The sequence below is a fragment of the Poecilia latipinna genome, unplaced genomic scaffold (genome assembly GCF_001443285.1).
Source record: "Poecilia latipinna isolate Pla-1442-1.1 unplaced genomic scaffold, P_latipinna-1.0 Scaffold43, whole genome shotgun sequence".
Lineage (NCBI taxonomy): Eukaryota > Metazoa > Chordata > Actinopteri > Cyprinodontiformes > Poeciliidae > Poecilia > Poecilia latipinna.
Window position 1 is genome coordinate 621,311 of NW_015112659.1, and position 12,056 is coordinate 633,366.

Below are 12,056 nucleotides of genomic sequence, written 5' to 3' on the forward strand. Positions count from 1 at the left end.
CCCCCCCCCAAAAAAAAAAAAGTCTCTCCGTCCTCCTGCCTCCTCTGCTCGGGACCCCTGTCTGATTATTATGCCATTAAGCCTCCCCTCCTCTCCTCTGAAGGAGCAGCAGGGTCCCTCTCCAATCTAAAGAAGTCCTGGGTTTTTTCCCCCTCCTTTCGCTGAAATTACCCGGCGACGCGTGCCTGAGTTTCTAATTGGCATGCCCATCCCTGGAGACAGCCCCCTCCCTTCCTCCTAATGAAAAGCCTCGGCCTTAATTACACTTTCCAAACGCTGATTGTTATTGACAAAACTCCTGTGGCTCGGACAAACGACGGCAGATTAGCTCCATTACAGGCAGCCCTCCAAGAAGAGAAAGAGAGGGATTTCAAATCGACAATGCAAAGTGAGGGAGAAAAAAAAAAGAGGAGCGTTCCATTTTTTCCCCCCTCCTTGTACCTTGCTCTTAATTGTTTGGACCATTGCTCCACTTAAGACGTCTCTTTCTTTCCCCAGTGCATCGTTTCTGTTCAATTGTGTTGCTGTCAGTATACTTTTACTGAGGGGACAAAAGCTCAGTTATGCTACTTGAGAGAAAATGTTCATCTTTTGTCAACAGACAGGATTGCTGATGGCAGCATGAGTAAACAGGAGGATTTGGCCTAATGCTTTTGTTTGCCTGCAAAAGGTACATAGACTGTCTAAAGCTGATAGGGCTGCAAGGTCCAAAATCAACACCTAGCATCAAGACAGACAGACTTGCTCTGTGTGTAATTCCTGCAATCATTTGCTGATAAAAATTTACAGAGGAAAATGGATGGAAGGCATAATAGGAATCTCGATTTGGCTCATCTACCTTTTCTATTTGATTTTCCCATTGCATGTGTTCCACTGCTAAGCCAACAGAGCTTAGTCCTGACCTGAGCAGCTGTGCCTGTTGTGCAGATTTTTTTTTTTTTTTTTTTTCCCCGGCTCAACAATATCTTTCTCCTCCTGATTAATCTGGAGCAGAGCACACAGTTTCACAGTTGGGGGTCTTTCATTGCCTCTCTAATGAGAAGCTGCAATACATTGTGTCTTGCAGATAACCAAATCAGTCCCTATGCAGAAATACACACACAAACAGGACAGGAAAAATAAAATGTGCTTTTGAGTCTCCTCTCTTTGGCGTTGGGGTTAAAAAAAAAAACAAATCTGACCTCTGTGGGATAAGTCCACTGATCATGACAGATGATGGCAGCATAATCTCTCTATGTCAAAGGTACCCCAGTTTCTGTTTTATAACAATTACGGATACTGACCGTTTTGCTCCATGTTATTTTGTTCTTTTGCAGTTTCTGTCATTTTGTACCTAACTTTGTGGCTTTTTCGCCTTTCATTCCTGCTTTGATAGGTGATGATTTAAAGTAATTTTCTATGATCTACTGGTAGTTTTGTGGATAATAATGTCATTATGTGATTCTGATAAATATTAGCAACCTCTGAGACCCTGGATTTTAGTTTGATCAGGTGTCACAATTTTTAAGTTACTTGGTACTTACTTAGTCATAAAATGTTCAAATTTCACAGAATTGAAATTACTGTCATTCCACTTTTTAACAATTGTTGTTCTAATCCTCTTTTTTACCCTTAGATTCTCATGGCACGTGACAGATTGTGACCCCTGGTCAAACCATGACAAGTCCAAGCAACATCATGTTGCAATATATTGTTTACTAGAGATGCATTGCTGCATTTCCTCACAGTAGACTATGTCATAATACAGAAAATTGTTTTAATCAGTTGTCAGTGTGAATTAAAAAATGTTTCCCTTGTACACACAAAAATTCCGTCCACATTTCTCCAATTTATACCCTAAAAATTTGGGTATGAAATGACCAAAACTACAAAAGCATGAGATGGTTGGACTGAAAAATCTCTCCAAAATTCTTCATACTTCATATGCTTATCAGAACCACGTATCTCAACTAATTCATCAAAATCCCTAAAGAAATCAACTGGTTTGAAATGTGAAGTGCATGGATACAAACTAGAAATTAATAGAGAAAATAAGTTTAGGGCAAACTGACTCACAGCCTAACAGAAGACAAGTTTACATTGTGTCATATTTAAAATAGTAGTAGTTGAAATATTTTAGGCTGGCAACATGAAAAAATATATATTTTCCACTAGAGGTATTAAATGAATCTCTTTCCTTGAGTATGTTTCAGTGTTGCTCTGCAACCAGAGGTTTCATGTATGTCAGGGTGTTTTTGTGTCTGTTGATGTGGCAACATGAGATGAAATAGCGGTAGGGGAGAGTAGGGGAAATACCTTGTATTGTCCTTTTAAAAAAGGCTTTGCAGGCCTCACAAGAAGCTACCCCATAGTGATACCCCGAGGCTATATCTCCACAGACCAGGCACAGCCTCTTGGGGAGGGAGTTTAACATGTATTCGCACTTTATGGACGAGTCCTCCATGATGGTGCTGGAGCAATCGTCGTAGCGCTTGCGGCAGGAGCCGGCGCCGAGCCCACCGGGGGTGAACATGGGTGGAGAGTCCAGGCCGTTAGAGTGGCTGTTCATGGTACTGACATAGCCGCCGCTGGCGTCCGAATTTCCGCTGGGACTGTGGTGGCTGACCGTGTCGATGACCGAGGAGGGGCTGGATGGCTCTGTTTTGATGTAGGACCCACAGCTGGACGGTAGATGCCGTTCATCAGCGGCCATTCTATTCAGCAGCCTTTATAAGAGGTGAGGGGGAGGCAGTAGGAGGAGGATTGATGTGGGGGGAACAAAGAAGAAGAGGGAGAAAGATGATTAGCAGAAATAAATTTAAATTAGGAGTACAGTAAGAGCTTAACAACAATTAAACAAGTAACTTTTCTTGTTAATCGATCTAAAATACAATTTACAAAAATCCTTACAATAACTAAGATTTGTTTAAAGATTATTGCACAATATAACAATGATCTAGTGACCAGAATAAGCTTATTTTCAGTCGTCAAACTGTTCCATACACAAAGATGAAAAATTGTCCAGTCATTGAAATCAACATATCTAAGCGCTAAAAGGCCACAGTAGCATCAACACTTTTTGGTGTTACTGCTCACATGGGACTGAAATTCAGCTTTCAGTTTCAGAGAAGTGTGTAGAAATGTAATGAGGAAGCACAAAGATATAATAAACTATTTTAAAAGCTGTGCTTCTTATTCTTAGGCCGGAAGGTAGCAAAACTTTTGACAGATAACATTAATCATGTATGGAGTACAACAAAGCTGCTCTGTTTTATCCTGTTTAGCTTAAAAAGTCTGTCAAAGCCAGTGAGCACACTACGCCATACCAGATCACACTTACAACACTCTTTGGTGTGGAAACTGTTACTGTGGGAAGACAACTCTAAGTTTGCCACTTTTATTCTCAAAGATAATAAAGTTGAGATCAGAGGAAGCACAGAAATGTAAAAGACTATGAAAATGAAACTGTACTTTCAATATGTTGAGGCAAGCTTGCCGTTCATGCAGACTGCTAGAAAGCAAGATAGAGAAAGTATTCAGCAGATAACAGGAAGGTTGAACAAATTGTGTAAAGTTCATCTGTTATCCTTGCCCAGCTTTTAACTCCTCTCTTTTACGGAGCATGCTGGATTTAAAAACGTCTGCAGTGTTTTGGAAATCTGAGTAAACATAAGTTATGTTTTTTTTGACATATGTTTATTGTTAGAAACGCTAACTGTGCTAATCACCAATATAACGCAATAACGATAGTTTCATACGTCAACTCTCTGACCATTTCACAGTGACTGCTCTCTAACACAGACTGTGTGACATTGCCTTTGTTCCTAATATAAATAATTAATAATCATTCACAGCAGGAAAGCTAAGCATTTTGGGAGATGTTCATGGGGAAACCAGCCAAAGCCAGCTTCAGTAGGTTAAAGCCTTGCAAAATCCACCAATTGCTTCACCTCTAATGAATATGACTTTAGTTTGTGTAATCTTTTGTTCTCTTAGTCACTGTGTCCTCACATTCATTTAAGCCAGCGAACCAGGATCCTAAGTGCTTCATTAGCCACACGCTATGGCAGCTGTTAAAGTCCTTCAGAGAACAAACACACACAACTGCAACACAAACGTCGACACACGTTTTCTGCACAATGCAAACACACAGACTGACAGGGAGGAAAGGGAAAACGAACAAGAGGCAGAGGGACAGAAATCAAGAATGCTCAAATAACCGAACACACACAAGTGCACGCACGTACACAAACTGGACAAATCAAGACGGGGGCATCTCAATAGTTTAGAGAGCACAGCGGACCTTCGCTTGTCTCCTTGAGTCAGCAGTGAACCAAAAGGAAACATGATGGCAAGATATTGACTTTTTCACTGTCTGCCTTATAACTGTATTTTGGAGTACATGTAATCTAATGCTGTAACGTGTGCAGACTAAAGTGCAGCCTTTTGGCCGTGGCCACAAAATGCACTCTGAGGCTTTCCATGCCTATATAAATGTATTTCAGTCCTGCTCTATAACCTTTAACTTGAAATTGCACTGAGTGAACGGTGGCAGAGGGAGAGGGAGCGTCGGTGCGGGGTGTCCGCACATATTTTCTTTAGACTGAGTTGAAGGGGTGAACAAGGAGGGGAAATGAATTACTCAATGTATCGGGGATGCTGTGTAGACACACAGTAACCTCTTAGGGTTATGGTGAGGTCACCCTCTAACATGTATGCACACTCTTTGCATTAGGCACCATGGGAAGGGTAAAAGGTTGCTTGCACTTGCCTGCATTAGCAAAATTGCACAGCTTATGCAAATACAGATTGAGGGGTTCAAAAAGAGTGGCAGCCCAAGTTGTGCTTTACTTCCATTAGCATATTGCCAACTAATCGTAATATTTGAATGTTTAATAAGTCAGTTTATCATTTGAACTAGGAGGGGTTGGTGTTTTCAAGTGGGCTCCGCGTGTCTGATTGGACGACAGCAACACGTCTGCAAGCTCCACAGAGCAAACAGGAGATGAGACACCATAATCACGGCATTGGTTGGTCGAACAGCTTCCTGCTCTCTCAGGCTGATTTAATTGTAAGAATGGGTGACGGAGGAGTTCAGGCCCAAGGGGGTCACTGGGTCAACCTTATTTTCTCACCCCGGCTTCCCGGACCCGTGGAGATGGGGGTCAGCGTGTCAAATTAAATCTCATTCCTGGGTTTCCCCTCCCCTGCTGTCATGTATATTCATCGGAGCTCTGGGTGCCCACCACTTCTGGAAATTCACAAAAAGGTTAACTGCTAAAATAAATAATAAAAAATGTCCCCTGTTAAATCTGTTGACCTTGTGGTTATAAGCCCTTCTGTCTGAGCAGTCTTGAAATTCTTCTTCCATTAAAATGCCTTCACTGTATAAAAATGAACAGACATGCTTTTTCCTATTAGAGAAATTAAATTCAATTTAGTGGAGATGCACCAAGAAATCTGCGGGCAACTAAAATCAGACGATTTTACGCCTGACCAGTGATTGAAGCTAAAAATCTGACCCTTTTTTTCCAATCTGTGAGCGCATGTGGTCATACCAAGCACTAAGAGATCGTTCTGACATTATTGTTTGTTTCTAAAGTTACTCGAAGGAAGAATATATTTTCAGTATGGTGAGTTACCTACAATGAAGACAGAAGGAAGGAAGTGAATTTTCATGTCAGCTGTTCAGTTTATGAAACTTAAGCTTCAGCAGGAAGCTTAACTTATCACAACACAGTTTCTCAGTTTCCATCTTCTGTTATCATTTCTAACATTTTGTCAGAATTTGGAAACTCTCACAATTAAGAAATGGGTTTACTAATTCTAGACGTGATGAAAAGTTTGCACTGCTAATCATGTTAAGTGACCTAATTGCTCATTTTTGACATGGAGGACAGTTTGAAATGCAATTTCCAAATGTTTTGCCTTAGATTTGAAGACATTAGTAAAACCTGCTTTCACGGCAGAGCATTGCAATACCAAGTGCTCTCTCTCTGACACATTGTGTGACGACACCGCTTATGGATGTGGCACAACAGAAGAGTGACTTCAGGTGCCAATAATAGTTACATTAAATGATTTAATGGTTTGGCATTCTAACAAATAATAGCAGATTAATTCATTTTCTTTCAAATAGGCACAACTGTTACTTATTTTGACTGCTCCTTCCACTAAAACCTATCTTATGATGCACTTCTACATTTTCAGGTGTGCAAAATAAATAATAAAGAATTGTAAAGTTGTGTAGTTGATTTTTTTTTATATATATTTTTAACTGAAAAGTTGACTAAAATGGTTTGTTAATAATAATCCCTGGACAGAAATTGTCTAAATTCAGTATCAGCAGGTCAAATCTTTCCAGCCTCTCTACTGTAGTTTTTGGTTGCTCTAATTCATAATTTACTCTCTAGCATTACTGCAGTCACAAATATTGTTAATCCCTTATATCTCATTCTAGAATGGGCCTTGCTGCTCTTGATAATGAATGCAGATTACATCCCTATAAATTAACACGCACCTATGTGTTCATCTGCTTTATGCTCTATGTCTCAGATGGATATGTGCACCTGCACGACAGGCCACCTGCACTCGGCTTATTAGAGGCAATATATTAAAACGCAGGAGCACAAGATGGCTCCATTTAGCTTTTATTTCACAAATTCAGAGTGAGCTTAACCTCGGTTCAAAGGCCATCCTCAGGGTGACACTTAGCATAATTGCATAAGTGTCTTAACTGTTTCCCCTCCAGCTCAACGTGGTCATTTATAATAAATGTGCAGACTGGAAACCCCTTAACTCATTCTGGTATGACACATTGCCACCACCACTATATGCTTATGTTTTTAACAAGCCCGCTTATATTGATTAATGATGCTGAGCGAATACTAACCACTTAAACCTGCTGTATTAATCAAATAGTCTAAAATATTTCTATAAATATTCCTAATCTCCAGCAGGACAGGACCAATTTAAATCTATAAATACAATTGTAAGCGGAAAATGAATTATGAGCATTAAATTATTTGACAGCAGCAATAGTCCTGATAAATAATTCATTATGTGGGGGCAGGTAGTAATTAGCTCATGTGGTGCACAGACAGAACAGACAGGAAAGGGTTTGCTGAACTATCTGAGACTTGATGCTGTAAAATCTATAGTTCTTTCTTCCTTCCTCGAGCTAAGAGCCTTTTCAGATTCTGCTGCCCGGCTGCCCAAAGGAACGGCTCTCTTCTAAGACATAGTATCTCCCCTCTGTCTTTTTCTTTCTCTGTTCCTCCTCCTTTTGTTCCCTTTGTACCGATCAAAATTCATGCTGAGTAGAAGGTTATGGGCCCCGTAAACGCACACTGCGCAGTTTGGTTTTAATCTGATTCCACCTGGCCCTCCTAACAGCATTTCAGATCCCTAATATCATTCCGCCGGTGCGACTGCGGCCGGGATTAGCCGGACTAACGATCTGGCAGCTCGTACTACACTTGCAGCTCCTCAGCTTCCAGGAGGAGAACTGTGGAGCTCTCGCCTTCTTTCTCACCTGAGAATGAAATTCAGAACATCGGCATGAACACGATTTGTTACAGTCAATTTGAAAGTATTCCCGCAGAGAGGAGGACACTGAAATAGTTCTTCCACCTCGTTTTATGTTTGGCCAACCAAAACTGTGTCTGAGATCCAGCCGGAACAGTGAGGAAATTCTTGTTACATGTCCCAAAAACATCTTTTCACACTTGTGTGTGTCACATCCCTGCTACCTGATCAGACTGTGTAAGTGCGGGGGGGAATTATACGGTGGGGGTTGACATCAGCAAGCAGGGCGATGGTGATATCAGATGCCCCGACTGGGGGCAAATCTGTCTTGAGGGCCTCAAGCGATGTGGCCTGATAAGCCATTGGCCCCAGAGTCAGCGCTGGTAGGACGAACTCAATTAGCTCCTGACAGAGCTCCCCACCACAGACAGACACACAAGCAGCTGCCAGGCTGACCTCTCCTTCGGGGGCCAGCGGTACCTTTTAGCGCTCCAACACGCACAGGCGGGGAGTCATTTCTGGGACGGACGAGACCCAAAATCTTCACAACCTCAGAAAAGGAAAAATAAATGCACTGATCAAGCTTTCCCTGGCCGATATAAACTTAAAAATTTATTTGAGATGTGAACTGTGGACTGTGATTTTTTTTTTTTTTTAAATGTAAGGACTATAGAGAGAAAATGTGCAGGAGTAATTACACAATTTGTTATGGACCCGATTGATGCTTAAAGACGCGCAATTCTCCAAAAATATGCTGTCTGGATTTTGCATCTCTGATTTCAAGTTAAAGACCATCAGGGGAATACGAGGCTGAATTACTCCTGGGACAGTGAGCACGAACGTGTGTTCAAATGCATGTTTCTGCTAAATACAGAATATAAAAAATGGAAATATCGGGGGAGGAGGGTTGGTTTGATGGCTGTGGTCAGGTTGGAGGCAAACCCGGCACTCCAGAGGGACCAATCCAATCTATGACGGAGAGGCCTCTAATTTTGGAGTTTCTCATTCATTAGTCCTGCTCTGGCAGAGAGAGATGACTGAGGGGAGGAGGAGGGAGGAAAGGTAGACCTGAAAGAGAGGAGGGCCCTCTTTATTAACAGATATGCCAGACACTCAGGAGAAGCTGACAGAGATTTATGATGTGCAGATCCATAGAGGCAAACAAAAGGAAAGATAAAAAACAAACAAACATTAAGACAAAGTAAGAAAGGAAAAAAACATGATGAAAAGCTCAGATGCACCAATCAGTCGGACAGAGATTGAAACATATGATTACCCCTGATTAAATTTAAATTTCGCTTATTCATTAAATACATTGAAACTTAAAACACCTAGAGTTTAAAGCTAAAAGACACTTGAATGCACCCTGTGTGGATTACTTAAATAGCTGCCAACCTTTTTTAGGAAAAACTGATTCATGATCTGAACTACAAATCAGATGAAATTCAAGCCTTTCTTACTTAATTCCTAAGACTTTAGTCTTTTTTATTTATTTATTTTTTTATTTTATTTATTTGTTTGCTCATTTTTTGAGCTTAGAGTGGTTGTGAGGTGACACGGTCTTGTTGCTGAAATGTGCTATAGAAATGACTTGATATGAGAAACTTAAACCATTACCTCTACCAAAGGATCTGCAACGCATTTTCACCACATTCCTAATATAATCAAATCTGCATCAAAATTGAAATCAGCAGAAGATAAATGAGAGAAGTAAAAAACAAAAATTGGTATCAGCCAGGAAAAATCTTATCAGTACATCTCTAAAGAAAAGAGAAAAAAAAGAGTCAGAGAAAGAAGTATTTATTGTTACAACTGGAAAGGAGGGTCCCAGATCAAGAGTGGGCAAGCTAGGGAGATGTGCAGGGTTACCACTTGAGGGGACCGCAGACAGGATAATTATGTTTTTTTTTTTTGTTTTTTTTTTTTAAGGACTGCAGCAAAGGATTATATTTAGCCGCTTCACAGTTATGTCATTATAGTCTTTAAAAAGCCATGAGCTCAGTCCACCGCGACAACATGAGCCCCACGCTCCGGCAGGACCACGAGACCGAGCCGGCCCAGAAGCAGATCACATCTATTGATCCGTCCCTCCCGCCTCCTTCCATCAGAGGAGCTACTGGAAAGGAAAGAAAGGTCCTCTTGTGATACAGTCGCTGCTGTTTGTCTGACGTAAACTGTCTGGGCCGCACCGGGCAGATCCTGTTCGTCTAAGGGGGCTGATTTCAGGATGTTGAAGGAAGTAGCCGGCTAATGATAGAGCTACTGTCAGTGGGGGAAATGTGGGAGCGACTGTCTAAGAAAGGAATTAACGCGCTGCCCATGCAACCCCAGTGGGGAAAAAACTCTCTGCAGGATTGAACTGTTCATCACACTGTATGTTAAAGGAAAGATCTGGGATAATTCCAGCCTCATACATCTGGGATCAAGTTTCTAATTCTGCCTTTTCATTAAAACAGATTACCATTCTTCACATCCATTGTGAGGCACAGTCATGGTTTAATTTGACAACATAAATGTGCAGTGTCTTTAAAAATTATGAAAAGTAATTACGCCCAACTGGAATAAGATTGTTTCTCCCAAAGCTTGCCGAACCAAACAGATTTCATTAACACCACTGATGTCAAATAAAATTGTTATTGGTTGTAATTTCAGTTGAAAGCATTCCTCCAAAACCAACATTACAATTTATTGAAGTTATTTATTCTGAAAATAATATTTTATATTAAGAATTAATAATAAAAAAGATGTCAACACAAATAGAAACAAACATGGATTAATTTACATGTCTATACATTTACTTTTGTTGAATAAATAAAGAAAATAATGAAAACACCAGGCACAACCTTATGCTATGATATGTTACTGATGCAAATCCCAATACTCTCTTCTAACATGTCAAGTCATTCTTCTGGCAAACCCTCACTTCATAATTTGCGGGAAGGGCAAAGAAATGAGAAAATATGCTTCCCTTCAGATTGGCTGGGATGCATTTTAACATAAAAGCATTAAAATAATTCTTAGATTAGACAGATTGTGTGATAAATTACAAAATTTGAAGAAAATCAATCTGCTGCTTTCATTTGTAGGTGATTTCTAGCGAGACATGAGGTTCTCATAGTATTACTTTTGGCCAGACGGATGGGACAGGACTGTCTTTAAGATTCACACCTGATCAAGATCTTAGCAACCAAGAGCTAAAGCTCAAGAGTCTGGGAGAAAACTTTGGGATGGAAAAGAAAAGTGTGAGTCAATCAGTCGATAAAGTCTTCATAATAGTCCCAGTACAAATTTTCTGAGCGTTCAAAGCTTAGTTATTTGAACAAACACCATATTTTGGCTGATCTCCATATTGTATGTCTATGCATTCACAAGAAACCATAGTTAAATTTGTTGTGTCTTTCAACTGCAACAACTTTCATGTTGCTAAAGATGTATAAATCTTCCTTCCTTCTGGGATTCTGGCCGGAGCCATTTTGGATTTGTTAGCAGGCTGTTATTTGTGCAACGAAATCAAAGGTTGCACATTTCTGCAATCCCATTTGTTTGTTTTACAAGCCATGTCTGCAAAAAAAACTTTAAAAAAAAACAGTCAAACTTTCTTTTAGCAAGACATGAATGTAGTACAGGAACAGCTGTGGGACTGCATGCTCCATCATTCCAGCATATTCACTAACATCTATTTGAAAAACTACAGGAATGAAAGTTTTACAGTATTTGTAAGGTTCTAATATGAATAAAACACTCAAAGTAGTAGTGTTTTTTTTTTTTTTTATATATGACATTTCAAAATGTGAATTATGGAAGCGTGAACTTAAAATGAATATGAACAAATAAAAATCTAAGAAAGGAGGTAATTCTATCAAAAAGTTATTGGAAACCCTTGCTTGTGCTGAATAGTTTTAACTGTGTGTGCGTGTGTGTGTGTGTCACAAACAGAGAAATATTATTACAGGGGGTTAAGGCTATTTAGCACAGTCGAATGTAAATCACAGGTTTAGACACAGTCACTGTGCATATAGGAGGACGAAGGCATAGAGCCATGCATGAAATTACTTCATTAATCTTCCTCTGATAGGCCGTCCTTATTTAGGGGGGGAAACTCTACCTGCTTAAGACAAAGACCCAATCTCTCCACAGCCCCAAATAAATTACTCTCTGCAGAAGAAGATATAAACATAAAAAGACAAACTAGTTCAAGCACACACACGCACACACACACACACAAATAAATTGTCCAATATTAGTGGGCCAAAAAGCTGCAGGCTTATCAGGTGAAGATTTAAACACAATCAGATGTGTCAATGTTTGCAAAGGCTCACAGACACCGCGTAATCGCGGCTCACGGGAACCGTTAAAATAATGATATAACATGTTAATCCAGTTGAAAACGCAACTTCATTTCTGCCGTTCAGGACGCATTCCGAGGCGCACATTTCAAACGGCGCCGCGGAGCGCTGATGTTACTAAAGAAACTTCATTGTTATGACTGTCACACGCTACAGCGGCCGACACAGTCACAGCAATAGCCTCCAGCTTTTTTTACAGGCTCA

At 40.3% G+C, this 12,056-nt stretch overlaps 1 protein-coding gene across 7 annotated transcripts in view; it reads right to left on the reverse strand.

Annotated features, from left to right (window-relative positions):
* esrrb (estrogen-related receptor beta) overlaps nt 1-12,056 on the reverse strand; it is a 61,894-nt gene that overhangs the window by 37,475 nt on the left and 12,363 nt on the right. For all 7 annotated transcript variants that reach the window (XM_015049162.1, XM_015049141.1, XM_015049171.1 and 4 more), the window contains one exon: nt 2,296-2,705. In XM_015049162.1, coding sequence (XP_014904648.1) covers nt 2,296-2,705 — 410 coding nt within the window. The remainder of the gene's footprint in view (nt 1-2,295; nt 2,706-12,056) is intronic.